Genomic DNA, 23114 nt, shown 5'->3' on the forward strand with positions numbered 1-23114 from the left:
GGTGATGCCTAATTCTGACTTAAGAGGCCTGAACATAATTTCCCCTGTGATTTTTCATAGAACATGATACAACTTCATTCCAACACTGGGAGAGACTTTATGATACGGCAGCAGAACAGGCCTACTTAAAAACTCCACCTCTCTCTAGGTATTCAATTAATGAACATCTTTTGAACGTTTGCTATTTGTTAGATCTATATCAAAGAACTCACAGTCCAGCAGGGGAGACAGGTAAATCAAGCAACAAAGTTTTAAGTTAAATTCTAGAATGAAGAAAAATACGCGATGCAATGTTAAGTAGGGCAGAAAGCTCTCACGGATGATGAGATGATTAACCACGCCTCAAATGGTAAGTATAAATTGTCTATGGCAAAAAGAAGGAGTGACTTCTGTCAGAGCAGCCTGGCTAAAAGCAGGGAAACATGATAAACGTGCTGAGTTTCAGAAGTTAGATGTAGTGCCGCATGGCTAGAGCACAGAGCATAGAGGCGAGGGGAAAGATGCCCAAAGAAGCAGTGAGCAGTAGAGGAAGATAAAGAGTCCATCACTTAGGACTTTCTAGTCCATGTTTAAGTTCAGTATTGGAAAGATGAATACAATTATTGGTCTATTGTAAAGATTTCATCCTACAGGCAATGGGAGTAGATGTTTACCATAATCAGTTTGGTGATATGTAGGTATACAGTGAAATAAAAGAAGGAATTCTAGAGGTATGACTATCAGTTAGAAGACAATTTTAAAAGTCCAAGTAAGATATGGAGTGGCCCTAAATGAAAGGAATGGGGATGGAAAAGAAAACAGAGGTAAGAGAAGTATAAAAAACAAGAGTTGATAGAATTTAGTGGCCAGGTAGCAATGGGAGGGTGAAGAGGAAAGCTTAAAACAGCTGTCTTTTTTTTTTCATTTTAAATTTGTTTGGCTAAATAGATAATGGTGCCTTAGCTGAATTAGGGACAGCATGAAGTGGAATGTCAGTGGTACTCTTAGAGTCCTGGCTTATCCCTCTTTTATAAAAGATTCATCGAATTTCACTTTGTATTGCAGTACGTATGTGTCATTTCACTGCCCCCTTCCCCAAAAGGGGACCCATCAAGCTCCTTGAGGGAAAAAGTTCTGTGTCACACATCACATTGTCCCTGCACATAGCTCCATATAGCATATTTGTATGGCATGATTATATAACATAACTGACCCATTGTAAACACTTAATAAAACATTTCTGAGTGACTGATTGAATATATGTACAACCCCAAACCTTAGATGTGACAAAACTACACATTTTATCCTGTGAATAAAATAGCCATCTCTTAAAATGCAAATAACTCACCTCAACTACTACCAATTTCAGACTCATAACATTCTCTGCAAATCTCAGTGTCCACTCTGGAAGGGACTTTTGGAAATATCTACTACAAATCCCCACTTTAAAGGTGAAATCTGTGACTCAGAGAAGTTACATGACCAGCCAAAAGTCACACAGAGTACAGCTGACGCTTGAACAACACGAGTTTGAACTGGCAGGTCCACTTATATGAGGAATTTTTTTCAATAGTAAAAACTACAGCACTACAGGAACCGCCGTTGGCTGAATCTGCCAATATGGAGGAACTGCAGATATGAAGGGCCAACTCGAAGTTACACACAAATTTTTGACTGCATGGAGGGTGCCCCCAGCCCCTGCATTGTTCAAGGGTTAACTGTATCTGGAGATGGGACAGAAATCAGAATACGTTAAGCTTTGAAATATTGGTCAACCAAAATAGTTGTAACAGATTTGAAGATAATACAAGACATCAGATTTAGCTAGAATGCATTAAGTTTTTAAAAGCGCTTCATATTGTGCACTAAAAAACACAAGGCAAACATCTTAAAGACATTTTCTTAAATAATTCTTCCCTCTGACAATGAAATGCAAGGACCACAGCTCAACTTTTAGTTCTGAATTAGTATAAGTAAGACAGATTCTTACCGTGATCTTCTGAAGAGACTGGTGACCTAAAATGAGATAATAAGCATGATAAATCCTTTGTATGTGACACTGATAATTATAGGTACAACAATGATCAAGAATAAGCTCATAGAAATGACACCCCCAAAATTCAGTTAAATAGAAATTCAGTATAGTAGTAGATGGTGTAATTGATGTGTTGGTTGTATGGTATATTCCAATTAATAACTCCCAAAGCTTACCTGGATTGGTTGAGTGGTAGATGTTATTAAAATAGTCTATAGTCTATTAGCATGGTGATGTAAGACTGAAACAAATGTAAACTGTCTGGATTTATCACACACAATAAAAGAACTCACAGAAATGTGGTGATGGATGAAATCCTGTGAGGTCACTAGTGCTGAAAGCCAGGCCTCCATAGAAAATACCAGGGATGTAAATAAGCACTAGATTAAGTGTCTGTACGTAAAAAAGAAATCTACTTGGACAATAAAAAATGAGACAGAAGAGAAATGGCATGTGCCCTTATCAATGTTGCTTTTCGCTTCCACTCACTGTGGAATTTAATGTTTCAGTGAGTATGATGTAGACCCTCTACGTGTTGGCCTTATGTCTCTAAACCTGTGAGAGTCAGGCAGGAGGGCAACCATTGGGATCTCATAGAACTTCTACAAAGTGATAACTTCTGCATACCATTTGAGGCTCAGGTCTAATTACAATATTAAGATACCAACGGATGATCATATCAACCCCTTGCACAATAATGACCTTCTTTTCTTTCTCGGCTATTAATTGAGTTACTTTGAGCAATACAGACACAACTTTGTTGACGAATTCCCCTCAAGTTTGAAAGATACAGTCTTGACTACTGACTCATGCTTTTCTTGGGAGAAAGAGAGATGCATAATACTGCATTCAGAGGTGTTAGAATTTTGAAGGGAAAGGCAAGAAACCAGGAGGGAGGGGTCCTCTCCTCTAAATGATGGGCCTGCTGGATGGAGTCCATAGCAGGGAGATGACCAAAGGCAAATGCATGAGTTTGGTAGTAAAGCTACCAAACTTTATATAACTGATATTTATATGTAGTCATAATATAACTAATATTTATGTGACATGATGACAAACGTTGGGGCAAGAATGATTCAGTGAGTGCATAGTGGTTGAAGGACAATTCTAGCTACTTTGGGATGCCTGATACCACTTTACTTCATCTACTGATCAGAAATATTTTTGTCCATTATGTGAACAAACAGTACAGTATAAAGACACAGGAATAATGGTGAGACAGCCTTGAACTTCCATTGGGTGGCAAAGTGAAATCATTTCAACCTTATAGGTCTCTTCAAGTAGACTTCTGTGTGTGAAAACTACAGAGTGTCCCCAGATCTGGTGGAGAGAAAACTGGCATCTGAGTGGTAGACACGGGAGCAGGGGGAGGGAACCTGACATCATAACTTAGGAGGGAACCTAAGTCATCACTGTGGTGTTGGCTGCTTGAGAAACGCTGCTGGGCCTCCTCAGGTGGAGCTGATCTATCCTCTCCCTGGAGTCCCCCTATTTCACACTTTCACACACCAGTCTTCCCACTAGGTTGTGAGCTTCTTGGAAACTAGGACCATGTCTTGTTTAGAACATAGTGGGTCCCTGATTAAAATGTATTAGATTGCATTAATTTCAGCACCACACACTAGAGTTCAGACTCAGACACACTCTGGAGCTCCTCAGAAATCACCATGTCACCATAAAACCACCTTTGAGTTTGCCAGCTCCTAGGACAGCTGTGAGGGAAGGGTCTAGGGAATGACCTGAAGCTCCAAATTAGTGACAGCGTGGGCACTCTCAGAGCCAAAAGACATCCTGTGCCCCCTGCAACAGAGATGACCACCATCAAACAAAGGGGAGGAGGGAGCTGAACAGAGGTGAAATGAGATTGACATGTACACACGCTACTACATTTAAAATGGAGAACCAACAAGGACCTACTGTAGAGCACAGGTAACTCAATATTCTGTACTAACCTAAATGGGAAAAGAATTTGAAAAGAACAGATACATGTATAGGTATAAATGAATCACTTTGCTGTACACCTGAAACTAATACAACATTGTTTATCAGCTCTACTCCAATATAAAATAAAAATTAAAAACAAATTAGAGAATTTTTTAAGTTGCAGAGGGCATGAAAAAAGAGTCAGCAACAAGGAAACATCTTCACTCCTGGTGTTTTCTGATGGGAAGGAAGCAAAGCGTGTCTTGGATGTTTTGCAATTAATTTCTCACAGAGCTATAGGAATAAAGGAAAATCCATGCCAATGGACCCCTAAATGTCTCAGGTGGAAGGCCAGTGAGGGTTTTTGCTGCCTTTCTGTAAAAGCAAAGCACTAATATTAAATCTGAAAAATTCCAGATGGCTCCTTGAGAGCCCCAAGGGGATGCCTTCTGCGGTATGTCCAGGCAGTGGGGAAGAACTATTGATTTCAGACTGTTTTCTAAGGATTAGTCATGTTGAGTTTCTGTGTTGAATGTCTCCCACACGCCTGGGTTTGTGGAATTTTAAGACATATGGAGTATTTCAATCCTCACTCAGTATTTCACCTTTCACTGGAGCGAGTCACTAAATTATTCCACTGAGACATGCACATCATCCATTATTGCTGGAAATGGGCATAAAAAGTTTTCTGGAACTTAGCTCAGGAGAGAAGAAATATCATGAAATCAGCAGTATAAGTTATTTTTACAACAGAGAGGTTGAATCCCTGGAAGAGATAATGTTCCTTAACCTGACAACAAAGGAAGGAAAGAAAGCTCACTGCTTATTCCTCCCACTGCACCTGAAAGACTTGTGGCTTTGTCCCAGCCTGTTCATTTCTCCTCCACATACACTTTATCTTGGAGAACCTATCTGCTCTCACAATGCAGACTATTACTTCACTAGCGCTCAAATAGCTCCAGGATTTAGAGTTTTCCTCCTCACTTCTTTCCTCATCCCTAGTCTTTTATTATGGGCTACAGGATATTTATACTTGATTTTGCTTTGTTTTATTGGTTTCGGTATTGTTTTACATTTTTATTTACATTCATTCAAATTCAGCAGAGACAACGAAAACAAAAACTCAAGACCCGCCTTTAAAAATCTCTCTCCTATTTAATTGACCCCGAATAATTATTATTCAGATTTGAATCTTTCCCTTTATGTTGGTTCAAACCTGAATAATAATTATTACTTGAGACCCTTTTAAGTACCAGGCACCGTACCAAGTGATGTGGATCAAAAAAGAAACAAGATATCAATTTCAAGGAACTCATAATCTAGTGAACGAGGAAAATATGTAAACAAGTGATTACATTATAATGAAAAAATGCAATAATCAAAACGTGTATGAGTAAAGGGGTAGCACAGAACAGAGGGAGACCAATTCTCTTCCAAAAAAAGTAAAAGGTGGCTTCATAAAGCAAGAACCATCTGAGCTGGGCTTTGAAGGATAAGTAGAAGCCTATTAAGTACGAAAAAAGAACTCCAGGTGGTGGCAACAGGCATATGAAATAGGGGTAGAGACAGGAAATTTCATAACACGTTATCAGATATACAAGCAACTCAGTGTTGCTCAAATATAAAGGAGTCATAAACATCAGGACTAAAGGCAGAGGAGGGAGGGGCATTTCATGTAGGAGCTGAGGGGCCAATTTGAAGTGCTTGTCATTTACCTTCTAAGCTACACAGAGCAAAGTTTTGAAGCAGAGAAGTCACACGTTCTCACCTGTGCTTTTGCTTGGGCAGCTGTAGCGAGCAGACTACAAAACAGCAAGAATAAAGGCAGAAGACAAGCTACAGACTAGTATCGCAAAACTGCCACGTTAGTATCTCCGCTCTTTTTCAATCCTTTTTGAAATCCATGGAAAATAACAAGGAGAATAAGAAACAGAAAAGGAAATATCATCTTTGGCTAAACTAGAAGATGTCCCTAAACTGAAATTATTATATATGAAGAAGAGCAGCTAAAGTATAGTAAAATTGGACCAAGTTTCAGGGAGACAGAGTGTTTCAATCTTAACTGAGGAGACATGAGCTACATCGCGGACCACAAAACCTATGACAGAAAGCCCTCCGCTCTGAGCCATTCAGGAGCAGAACCAAACCCTGGAGGAGAGAGCTGCTAAGAAAGAGTCTGAAGACAAAAGATTCAAAGTCAAGCTTCCGGAAACACACCAACCCACTATCCCTAATTATCCATCCAAACTAGCGGTTCCGAAAAGAACTCACCCAATACAAATATGGGTAATGAACAAAAAGGAACCATCATGACATTTACACAAAAATACCCAGAGAAGAGAGCAGGACAAGGATCTTCTGAAAAACAAAACTCAGGCTGAGAACATCCTAAAAAGATGATGGCACGAAGCAGTGGTGACGCAGTGGTTGGGAGTCCGCCTGCCGATGCAGGGGACACGGGTTCGTGCCCCGGTACGGGAAGATCCCACATGCCGCGGAGCGGCTGGGCCCGTGAGCCATGGCCGCTGAGTCTGTGCGTCCGGAGCCTGTGGTCCGCAACGGGAGAGGCCACGACAGTGAGAGGCCCGCGTACCGCAAAAAAAAAAAAAAAGTTAACAAATCTCCATGAAATGGATAAATGGAATAAGGAAAGGAAGGGAGGAAAGAAGAAAACAAGGGAAGGGAACAGAGTCTCTGTGAACAGAAACTTAAAGAAGAAACAAAATGGTCAAAAAAATAGCTAAAAGACGACAGCGGAGGCAAACAGCAAAGGTTTGCCCGGATCTCTGAACTATTAAGTTATAGAAAAAACCCACGGGCTTTCCCACAGTATCACCACTGCAGTGGGAGAAAAGGGATTAAGGGGAAGTGAATAACAATTAAAACTATATTAAGTAAGGATCCATTCATTTATTCATCCCTTCAAATATCTGCTTTGTGGAAGTGTTTTGCTTTTTAACCACTTTGATTTACTTTTCTATCATTTTAATTGGAACACTTGCTAGTGAAAGTCCCCTTCCCAATGTTAACCCTGCTTAATTGAATATCCATACTTTTCTTTCCTTTTAAATGAAGGCAAGACTTCTCCAGCTAGGGTACACATGGGAACTTGAAAATAAGGGAAGCCTCAGGAAAATAAGACACCATTTTTAGATGGGGAATTATAAAATTTAACTGGTAAAATATTATTTTTATGCTGAAACAGGCACAGCCATATTATGGATCCCAAAGCAAAAGTTGCTTGAATTCTTAAAGCAATAAAGTTAAAAAAAAAAAACAAATTTGTGTTTGAGACAGTCAGCTTCAGGAATGTCTCCAAGGTCCCCAAGGGGATGAGTTCGTTCTCCTCTGTTCCCATGGAAAAGACAGAAAATATGAAATTATCCACTTAAATACAGCTATAACATCCTGGAATGAATTATTTTATAAGATTAAGGTACGCAGATATCAAGAATCTGAGGGAATGAGACGCAGAGTACACATCAGCTGCGGCTACTGTATTGGACAGCACTGCTTCTAGACCTTGTCATCACTAAGACACAAGGAACGTCTAAGAAACACAAAAACGGTTGTGTAGATTGCCTTCCATCAGCATGTTTCCCTTCAAAGCCTCTAATCTTTCCAGTAGATCAATCACAAGGCTGAAGGACACTGAAAACTGTGCCCAGTGTTCTACCAGCAATGTCGTAACAATAAGAGCACAAGAGTGTCCTAGTTAGGAGAGTGAAAGTCTTTAAGAAATACTGCACTACTTGCGATGTTTTACTGTTTTCAATCAATAAACCTAGAACGGAGATGATGGGCATCATGACTAGTTCAGCCTTTATGAGGTGGTGAAATGCTTTGCAATACATTTTAGATATGGGCATTTTCTTGGCAGCCTCCATGAAATCTCCAAGCTCTTCCTAACACAATACCTCCTTTAAAAAAAAATAATTTTTATTGGAGTATAGTTGCCTTACAATGTTGTGTTAGTTTCTGCTGTACAGCAAAGTGAATCAGCTATACGTATACGTATATCCCCTCTTTTTTGGATTTCCTTCACATTGAGGTCACCACAGAGCACTGAGTAAAGTTCCCTGAGCTCTACAGTAGGTTCTCATTTGTTATCTATTTTATACATAGGACCAATAGTGTATATATGTCAATCCCCATCTCCGAATTCATCCCACCCACCCCCTTTCCCCCCACCTTGGTGTCCATATATTTGTTCTCTACCTCTGTGTCTCTATTTCTGCTTTGCAAATAAGATCGCCTATACCATTTTTCTAGATTCCACATACATGCATTAATATACGATATTTGTTTTTCTCCTTCTGACTTACTTCACTCTGTATGACAGTCTCTAGGTCCACCCACATCTCGCTTTTTTTATTTTTTATACTGTCCTGACTCTACTTTTTTTAAGCCTCTATAAAATATTTTGCTTTTATTTTTTTCATCTCATGGCTTTAATTCAATAGCATCCATGGCTTTCCCACTTGGCCCTTCCTTGGACTATCTGTATAATTCCCTCCCTTGGACAGAGAGAGGTCAATAGACTATCCATTTTACATATTCTTTCCTAAAAATAGATTAGATGAATACTGGGGACCCACCTATATGGGTCTGTTACTTTTTGGAGAGAATCACCCACAAATGAGTGTTAATCTCCTTCCCCAGTGTCTCCAACACATATACCCTCCACTGAGATTTTCTAAACCACCTCCTGGTGGGGAGTTGGCAACCAAAGGGGCCACCACATAGAAGTGAGCTTGGAATAAAAATACAGGACAGGTGTAAGAGGCACCTGAATAGGCACAAAAGCAGAGATGCATATTCTGAAAATACTTAGCCACGGATTATTTCTATAAGACTGTGGATGGGGGAGGGAGCTCGGAGATATTCATACCAACACACAGGCCTGGTTGGAGGAACCAAGGCCCCTCATTTCCTGGTTACCATCATGCAATTAAAAGAGAAAACACAGGAGGAATGGCAGGGTGGTCTAGAAGCTGTGCTACCTCTAGACTCCACCTGGCACACTGCAAATAAACCATCCTTGGCTGCAAAGTCCTCGTGAACAAGGCTGTCCATGACCACACACTGAAAGCAACTCTCTCTACATATATTTCACCAATTTGTCTTGTCATGCCTAACATTCCTCTTTACCCTCTGTTTTTGTTTTTTTTTTTTTTTTTTTGTGGTATGCAGGCCTCTCACTGTTGTGGCCTCTCCCGTTGCAGAGCACAGGCTCCAGACGCGCAGGCTCAGCGGCCATGGCTTACGGGCCCAGCCGCTCCGCGGCATGTGGGATCCTCTCGGACCGGGGCACGAACCCGTGTCCCCTGCATCGGCAGGCGGACTCTCAACCACTGCGCCACCAGGGAAGCCCTCTCCTCTAGTTTTGCAGATGAGGACCACATCCAAAACACTACTTTCTATAAGCACAGGGTGGATCATACAACCTACTCAGGAAGAGAAAGAGAAGCATCTGGTTTCTAGCTTTATATCAACTCTGAATGTTGTTTCCCTCTCTCCTCTGTCACTCTACTTTCACTTCTTCTTCCCTCTCCTGACCACAGCCCTGAAAGTTCCCTGGGCTCATCTCATCCACCTTTCTTATACTTTGGTGAAAGCCAGCATCTCTGTACACACAGCCTCCCATCATGTGCTGATGCACCTGCTCCTACTGAAGAAAATCAAGGACATTCAGGCCTGGGCAGAGTTCCCCAGGTTGGACTCTGTTTCCTGCCTGGACCATTATTTCTAGTTGTCTGTTAACAAACTCTTGAGTAATATCTCAAGTGGAAACTGATTTCCCAGCTGGACATCCCTTCCAGGCACATTTCAAGGGTCCACACACCACTGCTGAAAAAACACCATCTTTGTTTTGCATCTGTTTTACCTTGCACTGATGAAGCTACAGAAATTCAATTTATTTCCTGAAACTGTTGACGGACAAAGAACTTTCATTTAAGTCAAGCCAGCCAGGGGATGATTTAACATGGTCTCAAAGCATGGCTGTAGGTAATCACCTCTGGGCAACAGGCTTCTCCCTTGAGCTTCCCTCAAGGATATGCATTGCCTAAGGACTGCTATGCCCAACCTATGACATCATTTTGAGGGCTTGAGAGAGCAACAGCGAGATCACAGATCTAGCTGACATCTTCACCACCATCACTCCAGGCCCTAAGCATCTCTAACTGGATAAAATAGAACCAGAAATCCCTTAGCACTGAGAACCTCCATCAACTATACAATCCTCTCTGTTTGCTTTTCCTCCCTCTATTATGAATATTGCTATTAAGACGATGAACAAAGCACATACAGTAAGGGAGCAGGCGAGAATGAGAGCAAAAGAGATGAAAGGTACAGGAACCACACAAAGTGGCATTGAAATGAGAGAAAGACAAACACATTCTCTATTCAAGTGGTCACAGACCCATTCAGGGATTGCCAAACAGCCTCAAAGGTAACATTCACCACCAACAGAAGGGAGGGTTGTGGAAAGAGAGAGATGGGCATTTGTGTGGAGGTAGGGAAATAAGTTCCAGAACTCAAATAATAGAGGCTGCTTGGGGAGTTCTTCATTTGATGTAAATTTCCTCTAATTCTGTTCATATTCATAATGTCCTATTAAGACTCTCCTATCCAAATATACACTCGATGATCCCAACGTGAGCTGTACTTGAAATATCCTTTTTAATAAGTTCCTGTGTTTAGTTATATTTGGTGTTTTGCAGACAGCACTTTTACCACTAGCCTGTATGATTCAGTTTCTTCTATACACCCTTCTTAATCAGTCTGCAGAGTGAGGAAGAAACTCCTAACGCCCTTTGAGCTTGAAATTTTACTGCCACCTACTATTCATCCCTAAGAACTGCAACCAAATGAGGGGAAGGAGTTTCTTTGAAATGCATGGTTAGAGGAGAAACGGACAAAAGTGGGCGTCGGCTACAAGAAGAAAGAGATTTTTAAAAAAGAGAGATGACCTGGAAGAACCTAATACAGACCAAGTTCATTAAACATGAAAAACTGACCATCACACTTTTTAGTATGTAAAATATGAACACTCCTGGGAAATATTTTAACCTTTTGAAGATGTAAAAGCAACAAAAAAATTGTGCATCAGACATTGTACAATCATGCAGAAAAGAAACAGATGTGATAGTTCATATTACAAATCGGTCTTTGCAATATAGTTGCCTGCCTAATTTCTAAAAAGGGATTAAAGGAATAGAAAAGGAATGTTATTCTAAAATCTGATCAAGGAAGATATACCTGCAGAGACCTGGTGGGGAGTATAATATCTTTTAGAAAGAGCTGCCGGCTTTAGGCTAATGACTCTGGGAGACCTGGCCAACAACTGCTGTTGAGACGCAATCCATCTGGAGTTTTGTAAGTGTGGACTTTTTTTTTTTTTTAAGCATAAATTGAAACAGGAAGCTCTAAATTGTGAGGGCAAGTCACATGAGTGCTATGTTCAGTATTAACACAAGAAACTTATACAAAAGGCCATCTCACGTATCACATGATTCAGGATAGGCAATATCTACCTTGTGGAACCAAGGCAACTGAGCAAGGGCTTACCCCCAGCTAATTATTTTTATGAAATGCAATACGGATTTTTGAATCCAGCATTGGAAAATGGAAGAAAAAACAGGCTGATGTGGGAGCTGCTTTGGCCCTTCTCCTGAAGATAACTATAATACAGTCCAGAAGTTTTCCTATCAAAATCTCCTCCTACCTAACCCACTTCTCAGAAGAGGGAATTCATGTTCAAAACACTGGCATGGGAAACAAAATCTAAAAAAAAGTCTCTCTCTGCCCAACTCTTGTGTGTCCAAGGAAGGTGCAGTTTCTAAGTGATATATTATAAACAACCCAAAACAGGAAAGGAGCTCTAAGAGAAAACGATAAATTGATGCAAATAAGTCATGGTACAAGAAGTGAAAACGGGCTCCACAGACTCTTTGAGAGCAACTCAGTTAATCCAATGTTTGAATATTAAGCACTCCTACATGCTTAGCTATAACATGTGGCGGATACTGAACTTAGAACATTCCCACTTAGAAATCTCCCACTTTCAAGGAGATTCCAAGGGGGCTATCGGGTGAGGCTACCATTAAAGAGCGCACTGGAGGAAGTCGTAAAGTAATGTCTGTTGTTGTAGTTGCTCTTATGCTTGGTGATCAGCTCAAGAGCTAGAAAAGTTCGGAAAAGGGCAAACGTGGTCCCCATTTCCCTGAATTCCAAGTAAGTAGCTTCTCTACATTGTAGAGCTATTCCTTACCCTGGTCTCTTCGGGGTTGTGGGTTCAGAGGTCCCCAGAGGTTTCAGAGAGAAGTTCCACTCTGTACAACCTCCCATTTCCAAGAGTGATAAACGCACCCCCTTCACATCCCTGACCCCACACCTGAGCACACCAGGCGATAACTGGTCAGTATCTCTCCAACCTGAGACTCACAGGCAAATACTTTTGGAAGGATTTCAAAATTATCCTTCACCCTTTAAATCAGTTTAATGATTCACACTGAGACCGACACACTGAGAAAACAAGAGGTTTGGTGGGAGTTTGAGAAAAAAGCAAAAGGATGGACGGGTTATTTTGGAGGTGAGTGGTTAGAGAGGCTGTCAGGAGACAGCTGACACCTTGAAACAGACCTCCGAACACTGAATGCACTGGGCTCTGAGGAAGTGGGGTGAATGGGACGAGGAACAGAGGGCCAGGACACAGAGGCTCACTTGCTCTCCCCAGCGCTGTCTCACTGGTGTTCCCTGAAGGCCTGGTCCCCTCTGCAGAGGTAGGGAGGTGGGAAAGAGGGAGCCAGGAGTGAGCTGATTTCTCAGTGACCTTACGAGGAGATGAGGGCAGCCTCTGAGGGGTTAGTCCCAGGACCAGTGTTGGAGAGAGGACTGACATGCAGAAATACTTCATGTCACAGGCAGATGCACCAAAGTCATATTTAGGAGAAACTACAGCCTCTTCTCTGATTGTTAAAGCGAGAATCCTGACGGGCACCCTTATAAAGTGGCAATCTGTGGGAAAGAGAAGTTGCCTCCCACCTTCCCTTCCATTGCCAAAACCTGCCATGGAAGCCCAGTGATGGGGCATGTGTCGAGGACCATGGTCCACAGGTGGGATCCTCTAGAAGTGACATGACAGGACACTTAGCTTTGCACATTTGCCCCCTTTTGGAAAGGAAGGGAAATCATGGTTGGAGCCCTCAGGAGCTGTGGGCGCTTTCCTGATGGCAGGGACATTGCAAGCATTCCCAGGGGATGGTTCTTGTCACCCTTGACTAAATTTTAATCCTGTTGTTTAACTGGGCCCTCAAGGAGAGACGTGGCATCGTTTTGTAGAACTAACATTCCCTGCATCTATGCCAACTTTTTCTAGCTTGAATCCCATCCAACATACCCTACATCCCTATTTTCCAAACTGATGAGATTTCAATGTCAAGTCCTCAAGGAAGATCCAGCCACTGTTTCAAGGAAGAGGGGACTGACGGCACAGAAATGGATTGTACTGTGACCCTGCGCCAGCACAGGGCTGCTCCCAGGGGACACGACAGAGGAATACGAGGGGCTCTCCTGTGTGTCCAAGCCTCCACTTGTAGCGCAGCCACCGAAAACAAAACAAAACAATTCCCGTTCCTATATTGGCATAACAATATTCACTCTAACTTCCCCAGTGCAGAGGGAGATGGAGTTATTTTCCCCATTTTAGAATGGGGCTTAAGTGATTTTGTTACGAAAGACTCTTGTTACTTCTGACCTGCTTTCCTTAATGCCCTAAGGCAGAGCGTGTTCTTGGAAGGAAATAGAAATCTCTTCTGTTTTGTTTTTAAAGAAGACTCAATAATTTCCTAAGAGGCCCTTTCCACTGCTCTCTACCTATTAGGAAACTCAAGAAAAGTGCTTTTCTACACAAATTGTCCCCATACTTCCTAATGCTCTGGCTTTGCCTTGTCTCCTTTAGTTGGAAATCTGAGAATTCTGTTCCACCCACAAAATTTTGATGGTTTATGGTTCCCCACATACCAAGTTTCTTCCCCTCTATCCAAAGAACATCCAAAACCTCTTCAAGAACTAAACTTCACTAACACAACCAAAATAATCCAGAGATACATGGGAGACACGCTAACATCTCACTGCATAGGCTTCTAGAAACAATTTTTCCTCCCCCCTCCCCTCCCCCCACCACTGTGCTCATCAACAGGGCACCTACAACCGCTAATACCCACCAGAGTTACCTGCTCGCTTGTAAAATAGCAAGGGTTCCCTGAGTCAGGGATTCAGTGCATCTTTATTATTTTAATATATTAATTCCCTGGATCAAACTGAAGAGCAATTACAGAAAGAACAGAGCAAAATTTCTCATTAATTATTTTGCCCACGTAAAGGGACATAGTATCATTATGTGCTTGGCTAGACAGGACAATGACTGGGGGTGAGTTACGGAAAAAAGAAGAAAGGAAGATACATGTCAGCTAAATGGCATTTTTCCAGCTTGAGCGATTAGCCAGGGAGAGCAAGATTTAGACTAGTCATGCAAGGGACCGTCTCTATCCTGAGAGCGCTGATTTCATCTCTAAGATATATTCCAGCAAAACCTGTTTCCACTAAGAGGATTAATTTTCTCCGTCTTATCTGATTGTGATGCTTGAAGGATATTTCCACAACCAAAATCACGGCCCAATAGTCTGTCTTCCTGTTGACAACCTGGAGCTTCGACAACAAGCGCAATTAACCATTTTTTTTTAGAGTCAGGCCATCACCTAACGTTCCAAGAAGAAACTGGGCAAAGTAAACAGCTGGAGACAAGAGAGGCATGAAGCTATTACTCCTATGTTCAGTCCAGAACTTCTGAGTTTTGGGAAGAGGTGAATTTCAGGGCTATCTTCTCGATAGGATGGTTCAGAATTATAGATTACACTAAAAAAGGTCAATGTTTCAGTTTAAAGTATTGTTAGGTGTTTTGAATATCCCTAAGTAACTTGCCAGGTTGTACAAACATCCTTAAATACACATTAGGTAGAGTGATGTGCAACTGTCATGGAGTACTGAATTATTTGAGAGGTATTTCTGGTGATATAACGATGAAAAGCAGATACCTGTTTATGGGCAAAAGTTGAAGAAAATAAGCATAGAGCCCTTAAAAAGCCTCTTTTTTTCTTAGTGGCTTGTGTTTTCATTAATTCTTTAAATATTCATCCTTTTCATATAAAAATAAAAAAGTAAAATCTGGAGAAAGCAGCAAATTCTCTTTCCTCTTGTTTCCAGAACACTCTACGCATACATCCATTATAGCACTTATCAGAGGGAACTATAATAATTGGTTTATTATTTCCCCTCTGAATATAAGTTCTTGAAAGACAATAATTTCTCATTTAGTTTTACATCGTCAATGCCTAGGTATATGGATTGCTTCTACCTTGAAGGTGCGGAATACATATTTTCTCAATAAATTAATGACTAACTGAATGGCTCAACCCATTTCTTAGATTCTAGTGAAGTCATCAATCAGACCAGATACATTATAGTTCAATTTTTTATAACTCTGTCTCTTGTTAGAGAGAGAAATGCTCCACTGATCATAAAAATCCATCAACCCTGCTTAAGCTAAGCAGGTAACAGATACCTGAGTACACAGATGTCTGGACTGAATGTCTGCCTTTGGTGGTTCCCTACACTGTCTCCCCAGTGTCTTAATCCAGTGGCAAGATCTTTTATTTTTACCTGTGTGACTTCACCTTAGGTCTTCTAGGCTCAGGACTTGGAGATACTAAGAACATGTGCATTTTTTCCTTTTCTTTTTCTTTTGGGGGTTTTGCACAAACCACAGAACATAAGAACTAGAAAAGATTATTTTTATTCATAAACTAAACAATGCCTTGCAGTCCCTTTACCTGTTTTCCCTTAACCCAGAGGTTCAGAGGTAAGTTCAGAGGTAGGTCTGTCCTTTCCTCAAAGAGGACTTGGAAAGAATATACTAGAGTTTTCACTCAGTGCCTTTTTTTTTTTTTATCTCATAGATCATAAAGTTGGGAAAAGTCTTCCTTTGGAATCAGATTCTGTCTGCTAAAATTTTAGTTAATTACTTCCTTATGAATCTCTTGCCCAAATGAAATATAGTCGTTATGAATTGTGGTGCTTCAATTAATGATGAGAGCGAAGGTGTTTCCAGAAACATGTTATTTTAGTAGCACTTTCGTAGACACTGAAAACTTTTTTTTTAACTTAAAGACAAAGTCCTTATGGTCCTAGCAGTAACAGTGTGAGTCAACTACTTCTCTCCAATTTATTTCAAAATTCTTTCTTAAAGATTGTTTCTGGGGCTTCCCTGGTGGTGCAGTGGTTAAGAATCCACCTGCCAATGCAGGGGACATGGGTTCAAGCCCTGGTCCGGGAAGATCCCACACGCCGCGGAGCATCTAAGCCTGTGTGCCACAACTACTGAGCCTGCGCTCTAGAGCCCCCGAGCCACAACTACTGAGCTTGCATGCCACAACTACTGAAGCCTGTGCGCCTAGAGCCCGTGCTCTGCGACAAGAGAAGCCACTGCAATGAGGAGCCCCTGCACTACAATGAAGAGTAGCCCCCGCTCACTGCAACTAGGGAAAGCCCGAGCGCAGCAACAAAGATCCAATGCAGTCAAAACTAAATAAATTTATTTTGTAAAAATATTGTTTTTATTGTGTTCATAGGATTTGAAGATCCTATATGTGTTGTATAGCCTTCTTTGGAATTTAGTCTCCCCTAGAGGACCTGTGTTTAAGTAGACAGTACACACATACACACACAGACATAGAATAGCTACATATATTAGAATCAGGCCATCACCTAAAGTTCCAAAAAAGAAACTGGGTAAAGGAAATAGCTGAAGACAAGAGAAAAATGAAGCTATTACAGATACATACATAATATATATATATTATACATATGTATGTATGTATCCATGAGTTCCGAATCCTGAGTCAACCAATCGCGGATCGTGTACCAAGTTTATGATCCACAGTTGGCCGAATCTGCAGATATGGATCTGCAAATACAGAGCTTTGACTGTGGGACTTGAGCATCCATTGATTTTGGTCCTGGAACCGATTCCCCACAGATACCAAGGTACGACTCTATAAATCTTTCTTTAAAAATTGTAATGTATCTAAATGGCATTTTAATATAAATGTAACCAGTGCCAGTAATAACAGAAATCTACTTCATTCTGTTTGTTCATTCTGTCTGCTCTCCCTGAAGTAGGAGGGAGGCTGATGAATCTTAGAAGCTAAAGTTAAAACTATGAGAAAACCCTGAGGAGCCGTGCTCCCCTCTCCGGGGGACTGGGGGTGGGGTAGGTTGGGTCAGTTAGAGTTTAGAGGGGAAAGGTGTCTTGAGCAGATGCTGACTGGGTGCCATGGAGGAAGAATGAGCTGCAAAAGCACTGGCGTTGCATTCCTTTCTATCTCCTGTATTTTAAAATTAACCTTCTCAGAATTTTGTCTCTTATTTACCTTTCGAAAGAACCAGTTTTTAAAAATTTTATTCTTGGTTAATCATTTATTTTGTCTGTTTTATTCCCCTTGTCATTGATTTCTATCTTTATTATTTCTCTTCACTCCTGTTTCTTTGTTCTCTACTCTGAGTCTTTATCCAGTTTATCAAATTGAATGCTTTATTTGTATGGAATCATTTTTCTCTTAATAAATGATTTAGAGTCATAAATCATTCTGTGAATACCACTTCTGTTATTTCCTGCAAATTCTGATAAACAGTATTTTCAGTTCTAAGAATTTAAAATTTCCCTTTGATTTTTTTATAGAATTATTTAGCCTGGTGAACAAGATGTTAAAATTGAACTTTTACTATCTCCAAGTTGACTGGGGCTTTAAGGCTGAAAGCAATAGATGCTATAGTTGTACCTAGAATATTACAATACTTCTTCAGGTCCCTTCACATACTGATTCTTAAATATCCCTAATGGGAAAGTAAATTGTGCAACATGGACCAAAGTTGAAACTGTATAGGGACTTCCCTGGTGGTCTGGTGGTAAAGAATCCACCTTCTTGGGACTTCCCGTTGGCAGTGGTTAAGAATCTACCTGCCAATGCAGGGGACACGGGTTCGAGCCCTGGTCCAGGAAGATCCTACATGCCCCAGAGCAACTAAGCCCGTGAGCCACAACTACTGAGCCTGCGCTCTAGAGCTCACGAGACACAACTACTGAAACTTTGCACCACAACTACTGAAGCCCGCGTGCCTAGAGCCCATGCTCCACAACAAGGGAAGCCACCACAATGAGAAGCCTGCACACCGAAACGAAGAGTAGCCCCTGCTCGCCACAATTAGAGAAAGCCCGCGCACAGCAACGAAGACCCAACGCAGCCAAACATAAATAAATAAATACATCTATTAAAAAAAAAAAAAAGATTCCACCTTCCAATGCAGAGGACATGGGTTGGATCCCTGGTTGGGGAACTAAGATCCCACATGCCGCAGGGCAATGAGCCTGCACCACAACCACTGAGCTTGCATGCGTCAACTAGAGCCCACGTGCCACAAAACTACAAGGCACATGTGCTCTGAAACCCGCGCACCACAACTACAGAGAGAGAAAACCCACATGCCACAACTAGAGAGAAGCCTGCATGCCACAACTACAGGGCCCACGTGCCCTGGAGCCCGCGACGCCACAACTAGAGAGAAGTCCATGCACCTCAACAAAGAACCGGGGCACAGCAACAAAAATAGATCCCACATGCCTCAACGAAGATCCTGCAGCCGCAACTAAGACCCAACGCAGCCAAAAATAAATAAATAAATAAAAAATTTTTTAAAATGTTGAAACTGTATATACACCCTATGACACAGGTGGACACACGCAAAATGTTCACTGTATTTTTAAATAATAAAATATTAGAAATCAATATCTAAATGGAGGAATAAGTCATGGCATATTTGTATAACACAATATTCTATACCAAATTAAATGATTTAAAATCTACACACATCCACGTAACCAAGGAGGACTCTATGAGGCCGTCCCAGGACAGACCCCTCCCCCATATCTTCTGCTGTAGCTCCTCTCTGAAGTACCTAGATAATAGTATCTGATGCATATTTCCAGACTTTTTCAGATGTTAAAACCACCACCAAATGGAATAAATTAACTACTTGGTGATCATGAGCAAGGAGCCCCACAGACTTTCCGGTGCCTAAGAATTGATCACCATCAACGAATCAGAGAACTGTGCACAAGCTGGTCACATCCCCTGAGACCCCCTCTCCCCTACCTTGCCTTTAAAAATGCTTTGCTGAAACCCTTCGGGGAGTTTGGGTCTTTTGGGCATAAGCCACCAATTCTCCTTGCTTGGCCCTGCAATAAACTTTTCTCTGCTCCAAACTCTGACGTTTCAGTTGTTTGGCCTTACTGTGCATTGGGCACACAAACTTGCATTCCGTAACATCGACGTGAATGAATTTTAAACATTTGATGTTGCATGAAGTGGCAAATTCTAAAAGCGTATGCACTGTTCAATACAGGTGATGAAAAGTAAAAAGATAACACAAAACAAAAACCCCATAAAACTATATTTTTATGCTACTGTATGTTGCTATGGATAGAAAGATTTAATGCAAGTAATGACATAAAACAATAACATGATATTTCAGTGTTGTTGGCACATTAGTATTTACTTGTGGGTAAATTTGCAGCTGTACATATTTAATGTGCATATGTAGTCTTCCTACACTGTAGAATTTTTCACCTTACAAATGCTTATAAAGAGAGATACCAAAGTAAACCTTTCTTGGGCCCTGGGACTCTGGGCACCCTGCCTTTGCACTGGCCCTTCAGGAAAACAGTGCAGTATGGCAGAGTCAGAAGTCAAGCAGACCTCACTCAAACCACAGTTATCCTGGGTGACCTAAGATGAATATTTTAAACTCTATGAGCTTCAGTTCATTCATCTGTTAAGCAATGTGAGATTTAAAAGTTGTTGAAAGATTTAAGGGTAATTTAACCACAGTGCAAAGCACGTAGCAGGTATCAATACTAGCTATTACTGACCTTATTATACATTACATATCTGTATAAAATATATATTATTACATAATTCCATTGTTCTATGACTGCAATTATACGTATGTGTATCAAAGATGCTCTCTGAAGTATTAAACAAAGAGAAGTTCTTCCTAAAGGAATTAATGAACACACATACACAAAAATTTTCAGAATTAATAGACAAACTGGGTAAGGTAAAGTATGTAAATGATTTAAAGCAACCATTTTATTTTGTTCGTACATTCTGTGAGTCAAAGGTTCCAACAGAGCCCAGTGGGGACAACTTGTCTCTGTTACACAATATCTGGAGATTCAGCTGGAAAGACTCAAAGCTAGAAGTGAACGTTTGTTTTCTAAGTTACTTGACAGAAAAATGTTTTCAAAAGGAGTCAGCTGCTCTAGTGCATTTGAGGCATAAGGTAGTATAAATATCCAGGAAAACTAGTGGCTGCCAGTGGAAGCTCAATGAAATATGAAGAGAAATTCCTAAAAGGATAATATAACCCGAATAAAAAATGAGAGTTGATTTTGAGAAAGGGTTTTAAGAACTTGACTATTATATAAAATGGTACATTTATCTGTGATTCTTGGAAAGAATAGTTACTGTCTTAAAAACAATCTCACGTATCATGATATATATGTTAACATACTATACACAGAAAAATCAGGGCATAGGAAACTAGATTGAGCTCACGTGCCCGAGCTTTTGTTTCCACTTTTGGAAATAGCCTGTATATAAGAATAACTGAATCACTCCTCTGGTTTGTCTAGTCTTAATTTCTATTTCTATGGCTAATTAAAACCCTAATTTTCAAATAAACCTGCCCAAAGCTAGATGGTCACTTTTTTAGCTGTCAGTGGGTGGCTGACTCAGCCTGGTTCACCAGCCTCAATTCCATATACAAAAGAAATGAAAAAAATGCCCTGAATTGTAAGCAACCAAATTGCCATCGGAAACTAACGACGCGGTTTAATTAAAAAGGAAAATCCATAGTAATTCATTTTCTCCTTCCCACTCTTCACACACAGAATAAGAGGTAGTACAGAGAAGCAATTAAAACGAAATCATCTTTTGCCCTTGGGGTGTCTGAGTAGAACCATTACCACCAAAATAATTAGCTTCCGATTTCTCTTTTTCCTCCCCTTTGTCACACCGAAATTGCTTCCGGTCTTAGAAACAATGCATTGCCCTGCCTCTTCTGTTAACCCTAGGCTTCTAAGAATCTCAATCATCTTGTTATTTTGTAAAGATGGTAAGACTGCATAGTTACAAGGCCACTGTCCCTATTCGATTAGGACCTTGAATCGGACTGGGAACCAGCCTGATCTCACGAATTACAACGAACTTATACAACCTCTGAGATGGGGTGACTGGACTGGAGTCAAACAGTGGGTGCACATGACTGTATCCATGACCGCAGGGTGCACCTTGAAGCTGCTTCTGCAAGGAGGGGTGACAGGAGGGAGGATTCTCGGGACACGAGTGTACCAACACTGTTGCAAAACTCAGTACCCATCCCTCAGATGAAAGCACACCCACTCTCCTGACCTTTGAACAAATGCTGCATCATTTACCCAGAGAGACTACAAGCACTGCACCGCAGCCATCAGAACCACCTGGCAATACTACACATCACAGCCAGAGGCTCAGAACCGGAGACTCATGAAACTGACCTGTCACAGCACATCACAATTTTCACACAAATGAAACACTCTGCATCACTTCCAAACTACTCATGTCACTCTCATGCATGTCCTCACAGTATGGCAAACACAGGGGCATCTGGGAAACACTGGGTTTCAGTAAAGCAAACCCTGGTGAGGTTCAAAGTAGTTGTAGGTCCATATGCGAGGTCTCACTGAGGCTCGGGAACAAGAGAAATGGAAGGCGAGGCTCCACTGGGAGCTTCGGGGTGAGGAAAAGGGAGCAAGGTGAACAGGGTGACACAATCAGGAGACAGCTGGAGCACCGCTGAGAAGAGAATCCTTCCCATTGGCTAGTACCCCACAGAATCCTCTCCCAGCAACCCCAGTGGTACACAGGACAAGAGACAGAAAGAGCTCTTACTGTAGCACTCGGGAGTGGCTGAAATCTTTCAGATCTGAGTCTTCTTCGTAATACGGAGTTATCATTCCCAGCCCACTGTCACTCAGCATGCGTTTCCGGAGGGCAGGATTCCACCAGTCTGTCATTCTGGGAGGGAGGAGAAGGGCAGCAGACATTCAAGGTCAGCCACAGGACTTAGTCTGCTCTTTCTCAGGATGATTCTTGTCTCCAAACGTGAGGACGGAAATTAATCTTTGTTGGGTAGTTACGAGGTGTTTCACCCTTATTAGTCCGTTTAATTTTCTCAACCATCAGGAACTCTTTGTATGCTGCTGCCCTCTTTATAGATGAGAAAACTGAATTTCAAGATTAAGTAATTTTAGGGCTTCCCTGGTGGCGCAGTGGTTGAGAGTCCGCCTGCTGATGCAGGGGACATGGGTTCGTGCCCCGGTCCGGGAAGATCCCACGTGCTGCGGAGCGGCCATGGCCGCTGGCAACGGGAGAGGCCACAAGAGTGAGAGGCCCGCGTACCGCAAAAAAAAAAAAAAAAAAAAAAAAAAAGATTAAGTAATTTTAAATATGACATAGATAAGAAGCAATGGCGCCTGATGTAGAAAAGAACAAAGCCTAGATTTGCTCTTTCACAGCTTCCCAGCTCTCAGTTTATTTCCAGAGGGGACAATGGAAAAGAAATGAGAAAGGAACTGATTCAAGTTCTCGTGGTTTTGCAGGCTACTTTATCTCTGGAGCTAGAGCTGATAGAGAATGACTGAGAGGGCAGAACCCAGGACGAGCTTGGCAAAATGGGCTCACCCTTCACCAGATCCAACACTACGGCCCCAATCAGGTGGGGTGGGAGGACACCTAGACTCCAGCACCTACCGCTTCTGCGGCGGGACACAGCATCACACTTGCCTTCCCCACAACTGACAGTCCTGACTTATCGTATGTGGCTTTCCCACTACCTTCGGGACCCCCGGGGTTTTTTATCAGGCCATCCTTCGTGCCTGTCGGCTTTCCCTTCATGCCAGGACAGCTCCGGTATCAGTCGTTCCGGCTCCTAAACACAGCTGGAAATCTGTTCCAGC

The 23114-nt window shown here is 41.6% G+C and overlaps 1 protein-coding gene across 2 annotated transcripts in view; it reads right to left on the minus strand.

The window, feature by feature from the left end:
- Positions 1-23114, minus strand: part of DGKI (diacylglycerol kinase iota) — a 447265-nt gene that overhangs the window by 46776 nt on the left and 377375 nt on the right. For both annotated transcript variants that reach the window (XM_060020018.1, XM_060020017.1), the window contains 2 exons: positions 22048-22173; positions 1970-1995 (listed from right to left, as the gene is read on the minus strand). In XM_060020018.1, the coding sequence (XP_059876001.1) occupies positions 1970-1995; positions 22048-22173 (152 nt within the window). The remainder of the gene's footprint in view (positions 1-1969; positions 1996-22047; positions 22174-23114) is intronic.

Source organism: Delphinus delphis, chromosome 9 (assembly GCF_949987515.2).
Source record: "Delphinus delphis chromosome 9, mDelDel1.2, whole genome shotgun sequence".
In the NCBI taxonomy this organism is placed as follows: Eukaryota; Metazoa; Chordata; class Mammalia; order Artiodactyla; family Delphinidae; genus Delphinus; species Delphinus delphis.